Source organism: Nerophis ophidion, linkage group LG23, assembly GCF_033978795.1.
Source record: "Nerophis ophidion isolate RoL-2023_Sa linkage group LG23, RoL_Noph_v1.0, whole genome shotgun sequence".
NCBI lineage: Eukaryota > Metazoa > Chordata > Actinopteri > Syngnathiformes > Syngnathidae > Nerophis > Nerophis ophidion.
This window is the reverse complement of record NC_084633.1, coordinates 35,594,217-35,609,331: the sequence shown is the minus strand read 5'-3', so window position 1 is coordinate 35,609,331 and position 15,115 is coordinate 35,594,217. Positions and strand designations below refer to the sequence as shown.

The 15,115-nt window shown below is 41.3% G+C and overlaps 1 protein-coding gene across 1 annotated transcript in view; it reads right to left on the bottom strand.

The window, feature by feature from the left end:
- Positions 1-384: 384 nt before the first annotated feature.
- Positions 385-15,115, bottom strand: part of ntn1b (netrin 1b) — a 180,248-nt gene continuing 165,517 nt past the window's right edge. The window contains exon 6 of the mRNA XM_061884269.1: positions 385-2,123. Within this exon, the coding sequence (XP_061740253.1) occupies positions 1,804-2,123 (320 nt within the window). The 3' untranslated portion in view covers positions 385-1,803. The remainder of the gene's footprint in view (positions 2,124-15,115) is intronic.

Sequence of the window (15,115 nt, the reverse complement as noted above, 5' to 3'; positions counted from 1 at the left end):
AAAAATAGTTTTCACCGATAAAGATGATTACAACCCAGAAGAAAGATTTTCGTTGTAAAAAACCCCAATAAAAAAACAACTGCAACCCAAAAAATTTCCAACCCCAAAAAAATCTGCAAAAAAAATCGGTTTCCAAACAAAACAATTAACAAAAAACTAAAACGATATGCAAACAAACTGTTTCAACCAAACTAACAATTTGTAACCAAAAATATTTTTGATAAAATATTTAAAAACATTTCTTAACCCAAAATGATTTCAAGCAAAAGAAAACAAATTTTAACCAAAAGGATTTTAGCCAAAAAGACGACTTGAAACCCCCCCCCAAAAAATTTAAGGAATAAAAAGTGACCAGAAAGATTTAAGCAAAAAAATAAAAATCGATTTTCAAACAAAAGCAGATTTTACTCATGAAATGACATACAAACCGAAAAAATGTTTTCATAAAAAAATCCAATCATAAAACCCCCTCTGCAACCAAAAAATTATTAGCATCCCAAAACAAAACCTTAATTTCCGACCAAAACAACAATTTGGAAAAAACTAAAATGATTTGCAACCAAGAAAAAATATTTGCAACACAAAATCTTGTAAAATACCCCAATTTGCAACCGGAAAAAAAATTGTTTTTTACCCCCACCAAACACGATCTGCAAAGAAAAAAATAATTTGTAACCAAAAAGATTTTTAACCCCCCAATAAACGATTTGCAAGGAAAACCGATTTTAACAGTTAAAAAGATTTATAAGCAAAAACAAGTTTTGCCAGTACAAAAAAAACAATTTTACTATAAAACTTTTTTGCAATGACACAAAAGATTTGCAAAATAACTGAAATTTCAACCCCCCTCCAAAAAGTTGCACAAAACACTAAAAACATATAATTTTAACGCCCCCCAAACGATTTGCAACCAAAAAAATTTGAATTTTAACCCAAAAAAGTACTTTCAAACAAAAATAGATTTTAATCATAAAAATTATTCAACCCAGAAAAAAGATTTCCATAAAAAAAATTAATTAAAATAACAACTGCAACCAAAAAGCAATTTATATCCCCAAAAATGTTATTTGTAAACAAAAAAAAATCTATTTCCAAACAAAACTATTTGCAAAAAAACAAAAGGACTTGCTACAACAAAAATGATTTAGCAAGCCAAAAAAGAAAGAAAAACGACAACGAACCAGAGAAATGATTTGCAACCCCAAAAAATATTTTTAATCTCAAAAAAAAAAAATTGTAATAAAAATTTTTTTATCTTAAAATGTGATGCAGCCAAAACATTTTTTTACCCCCCCCAAAAAAAGATTTGTAACCGCCAAAATTTGATTTAAAAAAATTAAAAAAAATTAACAAAAAATATTTTTTAGCTTACATTTTTTTGTTGCAACGAAAACATTTTTTTTTTACCAAAAAAAAAAAAGATTTGTAACCGCCAAAATTTGATTAAAAAAAAAATAAAAAAAATAAAAAAAAAATATTTTTTAGCTTAAATTTTTTTGTTGCAACCAAAACATTTTTTTTTAACAACAACAACAAAAAAATTGTAACCCAAAGTATTTTTAACAACAAAAAAAGACAAGGGATGAGTTGTGGACATAAGCAGGTTCCATCAGTCTGGTGCTAAAAGCATGATGGGTAGATTTGTTGTGATGGGACTCATATTGAACATCAGGTGCAAACTCTGCAACTCCAAACAGAAACAGAATAAACTCTTGGACAAAACTCCTTTTCCTTCCTACTAAGACGCGTTTAGTCCAAGCAACAGCAGTCATGCTCCTAGTTCTGTGGGACCCGGGACCTGGTCTAGCACTTGCCCCTCTTGTCGCGCTGTTGGAACTTCCTGAGGCGACGCCCCCACAGGTCCTTCCAGGGGACGAGCAGGCTGCCCTTGTCCGCCACCACGCCGCTCTGCCCCGGGGAGTGCTGGTCGGAGCCCATGAGTAGGTACTTCCTGCCGGGCTTGGTCTTGGGACACTTGCAGGCCAGGTCCTTGGCGCGCACCCACAGCAGCTGGTCCCCGCGGCGGATGCGCTGCTCGCCTTGTTTGTAGACGGAGATGATGTTGACGGTGAACTTCCACCACTCGCCCGCCTTGTCGCCCTTCAGCACGTGCACCTGGACCGCTGGGAGGAACACAGGAGGAAGGACATAAAACTCCTGAGAACTAACTTGCAGTCGACATCCACACACCCAACACCAGTCAAGTTCTCACGTTGTTTAAATGCTAAATAAAGAGAAAATACAACAAATCCTTTCCAATTTATATTCAATTATATAGACTGCAAAGACAAGATATTTCATGTTGGAATGAGTAAAATGTGTTATTTTTTGCAAACATTAGCTCATTTGGAATTTGATACCTGCAACATGTTTCAAAAAAGCTGGCGGGTGTTGATGAATGGCTGTGGCTTTGCATAGTAGAGTTTTAAATTGCACTTACAGATGTAGCAACCAACGGTAGTTATTGACAGTGGTTTTCAGAAGTCTTCCCAAGCCCATGTGGTGATATCCTTTACACGCCGATGTGGCTTTTTTTTCAAATATTTGCTCACTTGAAATTTGATGCCTGCAACATGTTTCAAAAAAAGACTGAGAAAGTTGAGGACTGCTCATCAAACACTTATTTGGGACATGCCACAGGTGAACAGGTGGGTGTCATGATTGGGTATAAAAGCAGCTTCCATGGAATGCTCACTCATTCACAAACAAGGACGGGGCGAGGGTCACCATTTTGTCGACAAATGCCTGAGCAAATTGTTGAAGAACAACATTTCTCAAGCAGCTATTGCAAGAAATTTAGGGATTTCACCATCTACGCTCCGTAATATCATCAAAAGGTTCAGATAATCTGGAGAAACCACTGCATGTAAGCCATGATATTACACACCTTCAATCCACTGCATCACAAATTGACAACAGTGTGTAAAAGATATCACCACATGGGCTCAGGAAGACTTCAGAAAACCACTGTCAGTAACTACAGTTGGTCGCGACATCTGTAAGTGCAAGTTAAAACTCTACTATGCAAAGCCAAAGCCATTTATCAACAACACCCAGAACCGCCGCCGGCTTCGCTGGGCCCGAACTCATCTATGATGGACTGATGCAAAGTGGAAAAGTGTTCTGTGGTCTGAGAGTCCATATTTCACATTGTTTTTGCAAACTGTGGACGTGGTGTCCTCCGGACCAAAGAGGAAAAGAACCATCCGGACTGTTCTAGGTGCAAGGTGTAAAATGCAGCATGTGTGATGGTATGGAGTGTATTAGTGGTCAAGGCATGGGTAACTTACACATCTGTGAAGGCATTGTCAATGCTGAAAAGTACATACAGTTTTTGGAGCAACATATGTTGTTGTCGTGGACGCCCCTGCTTATTTCAGCAAGACGATGCCAAGCCAGGTGTTACAACAGCGTGGCTTCATAGTAAAGGAGTGCGGGTATGAGACGGGGCTGCCTGTAGTCTAGACATTGAAAATGTGTGAAGGCTAAAATATGAGGCAGGAGACTGTTGAACAACTTAAGCTGTACATCAAGCAAGAATGGGAAAGAATTCCACTTCAAAAATGTGTCTCCTCAGTTCCCAAACCTTTACTGAGTGTTGTTAAAAGGAAAGGCAATGTAACACACTGGTAAAAATGCCTCTCTGACAACTTTTCTGCTGCCATTAAATTCTAAGTAAATGAAAGAAGAAATGAAATATCTTGTCTTTGCAGTCTATTCAATTGAATATAAGTTGAAAAGCATTTGTTGTATTCTCTTTTTATTTACCGTTTACACGAGGTGACAACTTCACTGCTTTTGGCTTTAGTACATCATTGCTTTGAATTTCATTTACCTATTTTTGGTAAAAGAACTGTGACCGAACATTGTGTGTTCATGTCCATGGTATCGGTGTAGAAATATATCAAACCACTCCTCCATCCGCCGTCAGCCTGATCCGTATCAACTACTCTGAACTGTGAAATGCGGTGGAAACACAGAAACACACACTTCTACAGGAACCTACAGAACCAACATTTCCGTTGACAAAGGGGGCCTCAACTCTGAACCGGATTGAATGCAAATTAAAGAGATTTTATTTTGCGACTTTAAAACCAGAGCTATGCTTGTGCAACAACGTTCCTGCGATGCATTCTGACTTGTAGCAGCCATGAACACCAGCAGTCCTGTCCAAGTGGAACTGATGCTTTACAGTAGATGGGACATCCCTTGATACTCGTAACGAGGAACCAGCCATAGGTATGTGTGTGTGTTTATATATATATATATATATATATGAACACTTTTTAGGGCACGACAAAAAACAACTATACACTACTGCCATTAAAAATCTTGGAATTGCTTCGAATGTTATGATAAAACAAGATATTCCAGCCGCACCAGCAGTGGAAATAATCGGCTCATTTTTAAAAGTTGTAACGAGGAACCAGCCATAGGTATGTGTGTGTGTTTATATATATATATATATATATATATATGTAGGTTTGGGAAAAATCACAGGACTACTTCATCTCTACAGAACTGTTTCATGAAACAGTTCTGTAGAGATGAAGTAGTCTTGTGATTTTTCCCAAACCTACATATTGCGCTCTACCACGGTATCGAGCACTATTCTCTGGATAATCCAATCAAGACACACATACATACATACATATATATATATATATATATATATATATATATATATATATATATATATATATATATATATATATATATATATATATATATATATCCATCTTCTACCACTTATTCCAGGGGTCGGGAACCTTTTTGGCTGAGAGAGCCAAAAAGCCAAATATTTTAAAATATATTTCCGTAAGAGCCATATAATATTTTCTTTTAACACTGAACACAACTAAACAGGTGCATTTTTAAGTAAGGCCAACATTTCTAGGGTATAATAGGTATCTTATTCTTTGTAATAACATTGTTATTCTGAAGCTAACTGTGGAGGGGGCGTGGCCTGCGGGCCTGCAGTTACAGGTGCGTAGATGGCCCACCTGGGCCTTGTTACCTGTCGCTCTGTTATAAGCAGCAGCCAGGAGGGGAGACTGATTTGGGGCTGGAAATACTATTGCTGGAAAGCAACTGAGAGACTTATTGAAAAACAAAACAATATTGTAACCCTCAAACAGGCTCTCATGTCGGTGCTTGGGGGTCTGAAGAACCCCCAGGAGGGCCAGCCCCACACTAACCAATAATAAATAAATAACTTCTTACCATTAACGCAACTTCTTGAACAAGTGCGGTAGCAAACGGATGGACGGATTAAAAATGCATGAGAATGTTTTATCATTTTAACATTATTTTTAACACTGTGATTACAAGTGGAATTATTCATTACTTATCGTGTTAAGCAATGTCAGCTCAGATTTATCAGAGAGCCAGATGCAGTCATCAAAAGAGCCACATCCGGCTCTAGAGCCATAGGTTCCCTACCCCTGGCTTATTCCCTTTTGGGGTCGCGGGGGGCGCTGGCGCCTGTCTCAGCTACAATCGGGCGGAAGGCGGGGTACACCCTGGACAAGTCGCCACCTCATCGCAGGGCCAACACAGATAGACAACATTCACACACTAGGGACCATTTAGTGTTGCCAATCAACCTATCCCCAGGTGCATATATGTATGTGTATGTCAATGTGTATATACAGTTGTGGTTATAAGTTTACATCCACTTGTAAAAAACAATGTCATAACTGTCTTGAGTTTCCAAGACCCAACCTCCGGGCTGATGATTGTAGCTTGTCCTGAAGAATTTGGAAGTAATCCTCTTTTTTCATTGTCCCAATTACTCCCTGTAAAGCACCAGTTCCATTGGCAGCAAAACAGTCCCGGAGCATAACAATACCACCACCATGCTTGACGGTAGGGATGGTGTTCCTGGGATAAAAGACCTCACCTTTTTCTACTCCAAACATCCATCCATCTTCTACCGCTTAGCCAAGGTCGGGTCGCGGGGGCAGCAGGCTAAGCAGGGAAGCCTTTTTTCCAAGATAGCCGGTCTAGCAAGCACGCGTCTATCAGTCCAAAACGGCCCGATTTGTCCACATCCAGAAGTGTCTGGCGGTCATAAGTGATCACGGAGTGACCACGATGTAACTAAGACATGACATTTGATATCATTGTCACCGACGTCCCACTGGGTGTGAGTTTTCCTTGCCCTTATGTGGGCCTACCGAGGATGTCATAGTAGTTTGTGCAGCCCTTTGAGACACTAGTGATTTAGGGCTATATAAATGAACATTGATTGATTGATTGAAGCCCAGACTTCCCTCTCCCCAGCCACTTCGCCCAGCTCTTCCCGGGGGATCCTGAGGCGTTCCCAGGCCAGCAGGGAGACATAGTCTTCCCAACGTGTCCTGAGTCTTCCCCGTGGCCTCCTACCAGTTAGACGTGCCCTAAACACCTCCCTAGGGAGGCGTTCGGGTGGCATCCTGACCAGATGCCCGAACCACCTCATCTGGCTCCTCTCCATGTGGAGGAGCAGCGGCTTTAATTTGAGCTCCAAAGCTTCTCACCCTATCTCTAAGGGAGAGCCCCGCCACCCGGCGGACGAAACTAATTTGGGCCGCTTGTACCCGGGATCTTGTCCTTTCGGTCATGACCCAAAGCTCATGACCATAGGTGAGGATGGGAACGTATATCGACTAGTAAACTTAGAGCTTTGCCTTCCGGCTCAGCTCCTTCTTCACCAAAAAAGATGGATACAAAGTCCGCATTACTGAAGACGCCGCACCGATCCGCCTGTCCATCTCAAGATCCACTCTTCCCTCACTCTTGTATATGACTTGGAGGTACTTGAACTCCTCCACTTGGGGCAGCGTATCCTCCCCAACCTGTAGATGGCACCCGACTCTTTCCCGGGTGAGAACCATGGACTCGGACTTGGAGTTGCTGATTCTCATCCCAGTCGCGGTATCACTCGGCTGCGAACCGATCCAGTGAGAGCTGAAGATCCTGGCAAGATGAAGCCATCAGGACCACATCATCTGCAAAAAGCAGAGCCCTAAGCCTGCATCCACCAAACCGGATCCTCTCAACGCCCTGACTGCGCCTAGAAATTCTGTCCATAAAAGTTATGAACAGAATGGGTGACAAAGGACAGCCTTGGCGGATTCCAACCCTCACTGGAAACGTGTCCGACTTACTGCCGGCAATGCGGACCAAGCTCTGACACTGATCATACAGGGAGTGGACCGCCACAATCAGACAGTCTGATACCCCATAGTCTCTGAGCACTCCCCACAGGACTTCCCGAGGGACACGGTCGAATGCCTTCTCCAAGTTCACAAATCACAGGTAGACTGGTTGGGAAAACTCCCATGCACCCTCAAGGACCCTGCCGAGAATATAGAGCTGGTCCACAGTTCCACGAACAGGACGAAAACCACTGTTCCTCCTGAATCCGAGGTTCAACTATCCGGCATAGCTTCCTCTCCAGTACACCTGAATAAACCTTACCAGGAAGGCTGAGGAGTGTGATCCCACGATAGTTGGAACACACCCTCCAGTTCTCCTTCTTAAAGAGAAGAACCACTACCCCGGTCTGCAAATCCAGGGGCACTGCCCCCGATGTCCACGTGATGTTGCAGAGTCTTGTCAGCCAAGACAGCCCACAGATTCAGAGCCTTAAGGAACTCCGGGCGGATTTCATCCACCCCTGGGGCCTTGCCACCGAGGAGCTTTCTAACTACCTCAGCAACCTCAGCCCCAGAAATAGGAGAGGCCACCACAGAGTCCCCAGGCACTGCTTCCTCATAGGACGACGTGTTGGTGGGATTGAGGAGGTCTTTGAAGTATTCCCTAGGCCTACACCAATCCACAACATCCACAGTTGAGGTCAGCAGAACACCATCCCCACCATACACGGTGTTGACACTGCACTGCTCACTCAATCAGCAATATGTTCCTCCAAACATACTGCTGGGTATTGTGGCCAAACAGCTCCATTTTTGTTCCCCACTGTGTTACATCACCTACAACACTCAATAAACGTTTGGGAACTGAGGAAACTAATTGTTGAAGCTTTGAAAGTGGAATTCTTTCCCATTCTTGTTTTATGTAGTGCTGCAGTGGTTCAACAGTCCGGGGTCTCCGCTGTCGTATTTTACGCTTCATAATGCGCCACACATTTTCCATGGGAGACAGGTCTGGACTGCAGGCGGGCCAGGAAAGTACACGCACTATTTTTTTTTAAGAAGCCACGCTGTTGTAACACGTGCTAAACGTGGTTTGGTATTGTCTTGCTGAAATAAGACGGCGCTAACCTGTATGTACCTTTCAGCATTAATGGTGCCTTCACAGATGTGTAAGTTGCCCACACCCTGGGAACTAATGCACCCCCATACCATCACAACTTTGCGTCGATAACAGTCTGGATGGTTCGCTTTCCCTTTGGTCCGGATGACACCATGTCGAATATTTCCAAAAACAATTTGAAATATGGACTTGTCAAACCACAGAACACTTTTTCACTTTGCATCAGTCCATCTTAGATGATCTCGGGCCTAGAGAAGCCGGCGGCGTTTCTGGATGTTGTTGATAAATGGCTTTCGCTTTGCATAGTAGAGCTTTAATTTGCACTAACAGATGTAGTGACCAACTGTATTTAGTGACAGCGGTTTTCTGAAGTGTTCCTGAGCCCATGTGGTGATATCCTTTAGAGCATGGGTGTCAAACTCTAAGATGGACTGATGCCATTTAATTTCATTTTGCCCTTGAGGCAATTTCCAATTAACATTAGAGCTGGCCCACCTGTACACCGCATTCACCGCTAATACTCATACTTGCCAACCCTTCCAATTTTCACGGGAGACTCCCGAATTTCAGTGCCCCTCCCGAAAATCTCACGGGGCAACAATTCTCCCAAATTTCTCCTGATTTCTACCCAGACAACAATATTGGGGGCGTGCCTTAAAGGCACTGCCTTTAGCGTCTTCTACAACCTGTCGTCATGTCCGTTTTTCCCCTTTACAAACAGCATGCCGGCCCATTCACATAATATATGCGGCTTTTAAACACACACAAGTGAATGTAAGGCACACTTGGCCAACAGCCATACAGGTCACACTGAGGGTGGCCATATAAACAACTTTAACACTGTTACAAATATGCGCCACACTGTGAACCCACACAAAGCAAGAATGACAAACACATTTTCGGGAGAACATCCGCACCGTAACACAACATAAACACAACAGTACAAATACCCAGAACCCCTTGCAGCACTAACTCTTCCAGGACGCTACAATATACACGGCTTGCTACCAACAACCGTGTGTCGCAAACTGAGCAGTAAAAAGGCCTGAATGGTTGATTTATTCATTGTTACTTTATTTTCAAATGTATTCGCCTGTGGAGAACGTTAATGTTGATATTTACCTCAGAAGGCTGCAAATAGAAAAAAGGCATTCAATTTTTCATGTAAATTTTTTTTTATATACCATTGATGTTTTTTTGTTTTTTTATTTGATTTTGCACTATTAAGTTATATAAGCGTTGCTTTTTCCATATTCAGTGTTAAAGCAAATCAGTGTAGCAAACTGAGCAATAAGTAAGGATTTTTTCATGCACTTTGTCTTGCTACTTCAAGGCTTGAATTTTTGATTCATTTATTATTATTATTTTATTGTCAAATTCATTATTAGGCTGCGGAAAAAGTTTGTTTTGATATTTACCTCAGAAGGCTGCAAAAAGAATAGAGCCATTACATTTTTTTTTTATTTTATTTGATATGCCATTGATATTTTTTATTATTTGTAACTGGATTTTGCATGTCACTATGAAATTATATAAGGCTTGCTTGTTCAATAGTCAATGCAAAACTTGTTTGGGTCCCTATTAAAAGGTTCATTTGTTCAACCTTGGCCCGCGGCTTAGTTCAGTTTAAAATTTTGGCACACTCTGTATTTGAGTTTGACACTCCAGATTTATAGATTGGTGTCGGTTTTTGATACAGTGCCGTCTGAGGGATGGAAAGTCACGGTCATTCCATGTTGGTTTCCGGCCATGCCGCTTACGTGGAGTGATTTCTCCAGATTCTCTAAACCTTTTGATGATATTATGGAGCGTAGATGTTGAAATACCTAAATTTCTTGCAATTGCACTTTGAGAAACGTTGTTTGTAAACTGTTTGACTATTTGCTCACGCAGTTGTGGAGAAAGGGGTGTACCTCGCCTCATCCTTTCTTGTGAAAGACTGAGCATTTTTTTTGGAAACTGTTTTTATACCTAATCATGGCACCTACCTGTTCCCCATTAAGTGTTTGATGAGCATTCCTCAACTTTATCAGTATTTATTGCCACCTTTCCTTCTTTGTCACATGTTGCTGGGCATCAAATTCTAAAGTTAATGATTATTTGCAAAAAAAAAAAAAAATTTGTATCAGTTCGAACATCAAATATGTTGTCTTTGTAGCATATTCAACTGAATATGGGTTGAAAATGATTTGCAAATCATTGTATTCCGTTTATATTTACACCGAACACAATTTCCCAACTCATGGAAAAAGGGTTTGTACAGTATTTTAGAGGTATCAACACTTATCAACCTATTTTACCCTTTCTTCATATGGACTTATCACAATTAGCCAAAAGTCCATTGACTGACCAAGAATGAACTGGAAGGGCGATGTAATTGACAACGTGTGTGCGTGAGTGTGTGTGTGTGTGTGTGTGTGTGTGTGTGTGTGTGTGTGTGTGTGTGTGTGTGTGTGCTTGCTAACTGCACCCAATATCAGAAGAAAGAAGGTTTGTTGGGCTGAGTGGAGTGAGCTCTCACAGCCCCGCCATTCAATCCTCTCCTTCATGCACACACATAAAGGGGGGGTTGGGGGGGGGGGACGAGGGGCCACTATTTGTCTTCCCAGCCACAGAATAAGTTCCAGGAGAATCGGAATATGTTCCGACCTCACGAGCTATCCGGAGTTCTGCTCCCATGGAGGCCCGTCCAAATTCCCAGCGTGAGAATCGGACGGAGACAGCGCCCTCTTCTCTCGGCGGCGTCCTCCGTCCTTTCTCCCTCAAGTGTATTCCCCCGGTTTGTGTCGGGACACACACGCTCTTCTAAAAGCAGCGCGGACAAAAACATTGACATTTTTTGGCGGGTGGGACACGTAGGTGGCAGTAAGATTTGGTACGGAATTAGACTTTGTAGTCAAAAAATTATATATATATATTTTTTAAAGTATCGAAGATACATCCCCTGACAACAACACCCGGTGGTCCATTTAAGATAAAAGTCAAAAACAACTTTTGCTTCATGATTTCAAATTTGGATGCTTTTTGAGACCTATTCTCGACGCCCTCGGGCCTCCATTCTTCGTTTACGGTGGTTTACCCGTAAGACTAAGTCTGGTGAAACTGCTTCCGGTGTTCAGCAGCTGTATCTGTCATGACAAGGACTTTGGTGTGGTTTGTTTTCCCGTGGTGCAAAGCAACTGGATCGGACACGACGTGAAGGTAATGACATCTTTTTAATATTAACTCGGAAAAAGGAACAAACAAAAGGCGCGCACAAGGCGGAGAACAAACTTGGCTACGAAAACAAAAACTCGCACAATGGCAGAACTATGGACAATAAAAACGAAAACACTTACTGTGATGTGAAAAGCATGAATCTATGGCAAGAAGTGAGCAATCAATCGGGTACCAAGGGTGTTTAGAGGGCGAGAGAGGGAGATGTCGCCAGGCGGACTGCCTGGCAACTACAGGCTTAAATGGTGCTGTGATTATTGACAGGTGCGTGAGTCCAAACAAATGGTTGTCAAGGAAACTAAAACAAACCAGGGTGCGCAAAAACAGGAACTAATGGAGTCAAAAACTAAACTAAACATAACTAAACAGAACATGATCACAAAGACATGACATTATCGAAAAAAAGCAAGCAGTTGCTCGATAGTGGGACCTATTGAATTTTGCACACGTAAAAAAAAAAGCAACTTTAAGTTTAGGAACGCCAATTTGGATATCAAAATTCGCTTACGCTGTAGAATTGCCATTATTATATTCTTCTAAGGCTGCAACGATTAGTCGACATTGTCGACAATAAAATTTGTCGCAGAAAATTACTCGAGATGAATGTAAAAAACAACTTTTGCCTCATGATTTCATATTTTGAGGCTTTTTGAAACCTAATCTAGACGCCTAAGGTCCACCTTTCTTCTTTTACTGAGTTTTAGTCGCAAGACTAAGTCTGGTGAAACTGCTTCCGGTGTTCTGTCAAATTTCCGCAGCTTTATCTGTCATGACAAGGACTTTGGTGTGGTTTGTTTTCCCGTGGTGCAAAGCAACTGGATCGGACACGACGTGAAGGTAATGACATCTTTTTAATATTAACTCGGAAAAAGGAACAAACAAAAGGCGCGCACAAGGCGGAGAACAAACTTGGCTATGAAAACAAAAACTCGCACAATGGCAAAACTATGGACAACAAAAACAAAAACACTTACTGTGATGTGAAAAGCATGAATCTATGGCAAGAAGTGAGCAATCAATCGGGTATCAAGGGTGTTTAGAGGGCGATAGAGGGTGATGTCGCCAGGTGGACTGCCTGGCAACTACAGACTTAAAGGGGAACATTATCACCAGACCTATGTAAGCGTCAATATATACATTGATGGTGCAGAAAAAAGACCATATATTTTTTTAACCGATTTCCGAACTCTAAATGGGTGAATTTTAGCGAATTAAACGCCTTTCTATTTATTGCTCTGGTGGCGATGACGTCACCGAGGTAATACAGCCACCATTTTCATTTTCTACACATTACACACACGGGTCTCAGCTCTGTTATTTTCTGTTTTTTCGATTATATTTTGGAACCTTGGAGACATCATGCCTCGTCGGTGTGTTGTCGGAGGGTGTAACAACACTAACAGGGAGGGATTCAAGTTGCACCGAAGATGCCAAAGTGTCTGCCGCCAGACCCCCATTGAATGTGCGGGAGTGTCTCCACATTTGACCGGCGATGACAGACATGGCACAGAGATGTATGGATAACCTGCAGATGCATTTGCAACTATAAAGTCAACGAAATCACAAAGGTGAGTTTTGTTGTTGACTTATGTGCTAATCAGACATATTTGGTTGCGGCGTGACTGCCAGCTTATCGATGCTAACATGCTACGCTAATCAATGCTAACATGCTATTTACCGGCGATGACAGACATGGCACAGAGATGTACGGATAACCTGCAGATGCATTTGCAACGATAAAGTCAACGAAATCCACAAAGGTGAGTTTTGTTGATGTTGACTTATGTGCTAATCAGACATATTTGGTCGCGGCGTGACTGCCAGCTAATCGATGCTAACATGCTATTTATCGGCGGTGCTAAAGCAGACATGGCACAGAGATGTATGGATAACCTGCAGATTCATTTGCAACTATATTATGTTTCCTTCCACCCACATTTAATGCGAAAAAAAACACTTACCAATTGACGGATTTAAGTTGCTCCATTATCACAAAATGCGAATGTCCTGATCGTTTGGTGCGCACATTTTACCGGCGATGCTAACGCAGCTATTTGGCTATGCTATGGCTATGAATAGCGTCAATAGCTATTCGCTCAATAGCTTCAGTTTCTTCTTCAATACTTTCATACTCCAACCATCTGTTTCAATACATGCGTAATCTGTTGAATCACTTAAGGCGCTGAAATCCGAGTCTGAATCCGAGCTAATGTCGCTATATTTGTTTACATTGGCAGCACTGTATGACGTCACAGGAAAATGGATAGTGGTTTCAAAGATAGCGAAAATAAGGCACTTTAAAGCTTTATTTAGGGATATTCCGGGACCGGTAAAATTTTGAAAAAAACTTCAAAAAATACAACAAGCCACTGGGAACTGATTTTTATTGTTTTTAACCCTTTTGAAATTGTGATAATGTTCCCCTTTAAATAATGCTGTGATTATTGACAGGTGCGTGAGTCCAAACAAATGAGCCAGGTGAAACTAATGGTTGTCAAGGAAACTAAAAAAAAACGGGGTGCGCAAAAACAGGAACTAATGGAGTCAAAAACAAAACAAAACATAACTAAACAGAACATTATCACAAAGACATTGTTGCGATCCGCTACTTGGATCACCACATATGGTTTATACTTCCAGTTGTTGTATCACTGTTGTTCTACACTCTTACTTCCTGTTTAGTCAGTCACCATGGTTCCTCATTGATCCCACCTGCTAATCACGGTTTCTGCACACCTGTCACTTTTTGATTACTCCCCTATTTAAGCCCGTCCCTTTTCGTTATTCTTTCTGGGACTCTATTTTGCCTTCGAGCAACATTCACAACTGTCTTCTACCCGTATGTATTTTCTCGCTAGCTCTTACGCTAAGCCACTCGATATTCCAGCTTTCATGATGAATGTTTTTTGTTTACTCTTTTGTGTGCTTCGTGCCAAGTATAGTTTTTGTATTTTCTATTCCTAGCTTTCATGCTAGCGCCCTTGGTTTATTTTTGTCTGTTAGCTCCAGTGTTTTTGTTCATAGTCTGTTTTTGTTAAGTGTAATAAATCATTTAAACTTACCGTTGCTGTGTTCATGCCGACGCATCCACGAAGGGACCAATTTGGCATCACTATGCCAACCAGTCGTAACAGATATGACACTATCGAAAAAAGCAAGCAGTTGCTCAATAGTGGGACCTATTGAATTTTGCATCCACGTAAAAAAAAGCAACTTTAAGTATAGGAACGCCAATTTGGATATCAAAAAACGCTTACACTGTAGGATTGCCATTATTATATTCTTCTAAGGCTGCAACGATTAGTCCACATTGTCCACAATAAAATTTGTCGCCGAAAATGACTCAGGATAAATGTAAAGAACAACTTTTGCTTCATGATTTCATATTTTGAGGCTTTTTGAAACCTAATCTAGACGCCTAAGGTCCTCCTTTCTTCTTCTATGGTGTTTTAGCCTAAAGACCAAGTCTGATAAAACTGCTTTCATTGTTCGATCGAATTTAGCAGCTTTATCGAAAAAGCAACCTATTGCTCGATGATTTTGCAGAGACGTAAATAAAAAATGCAACTTTAAGTTTAGGAACGCCAATTTGGATATCAAAAAACGCTTACGCTGTAGAATTGCCATTATTATATTC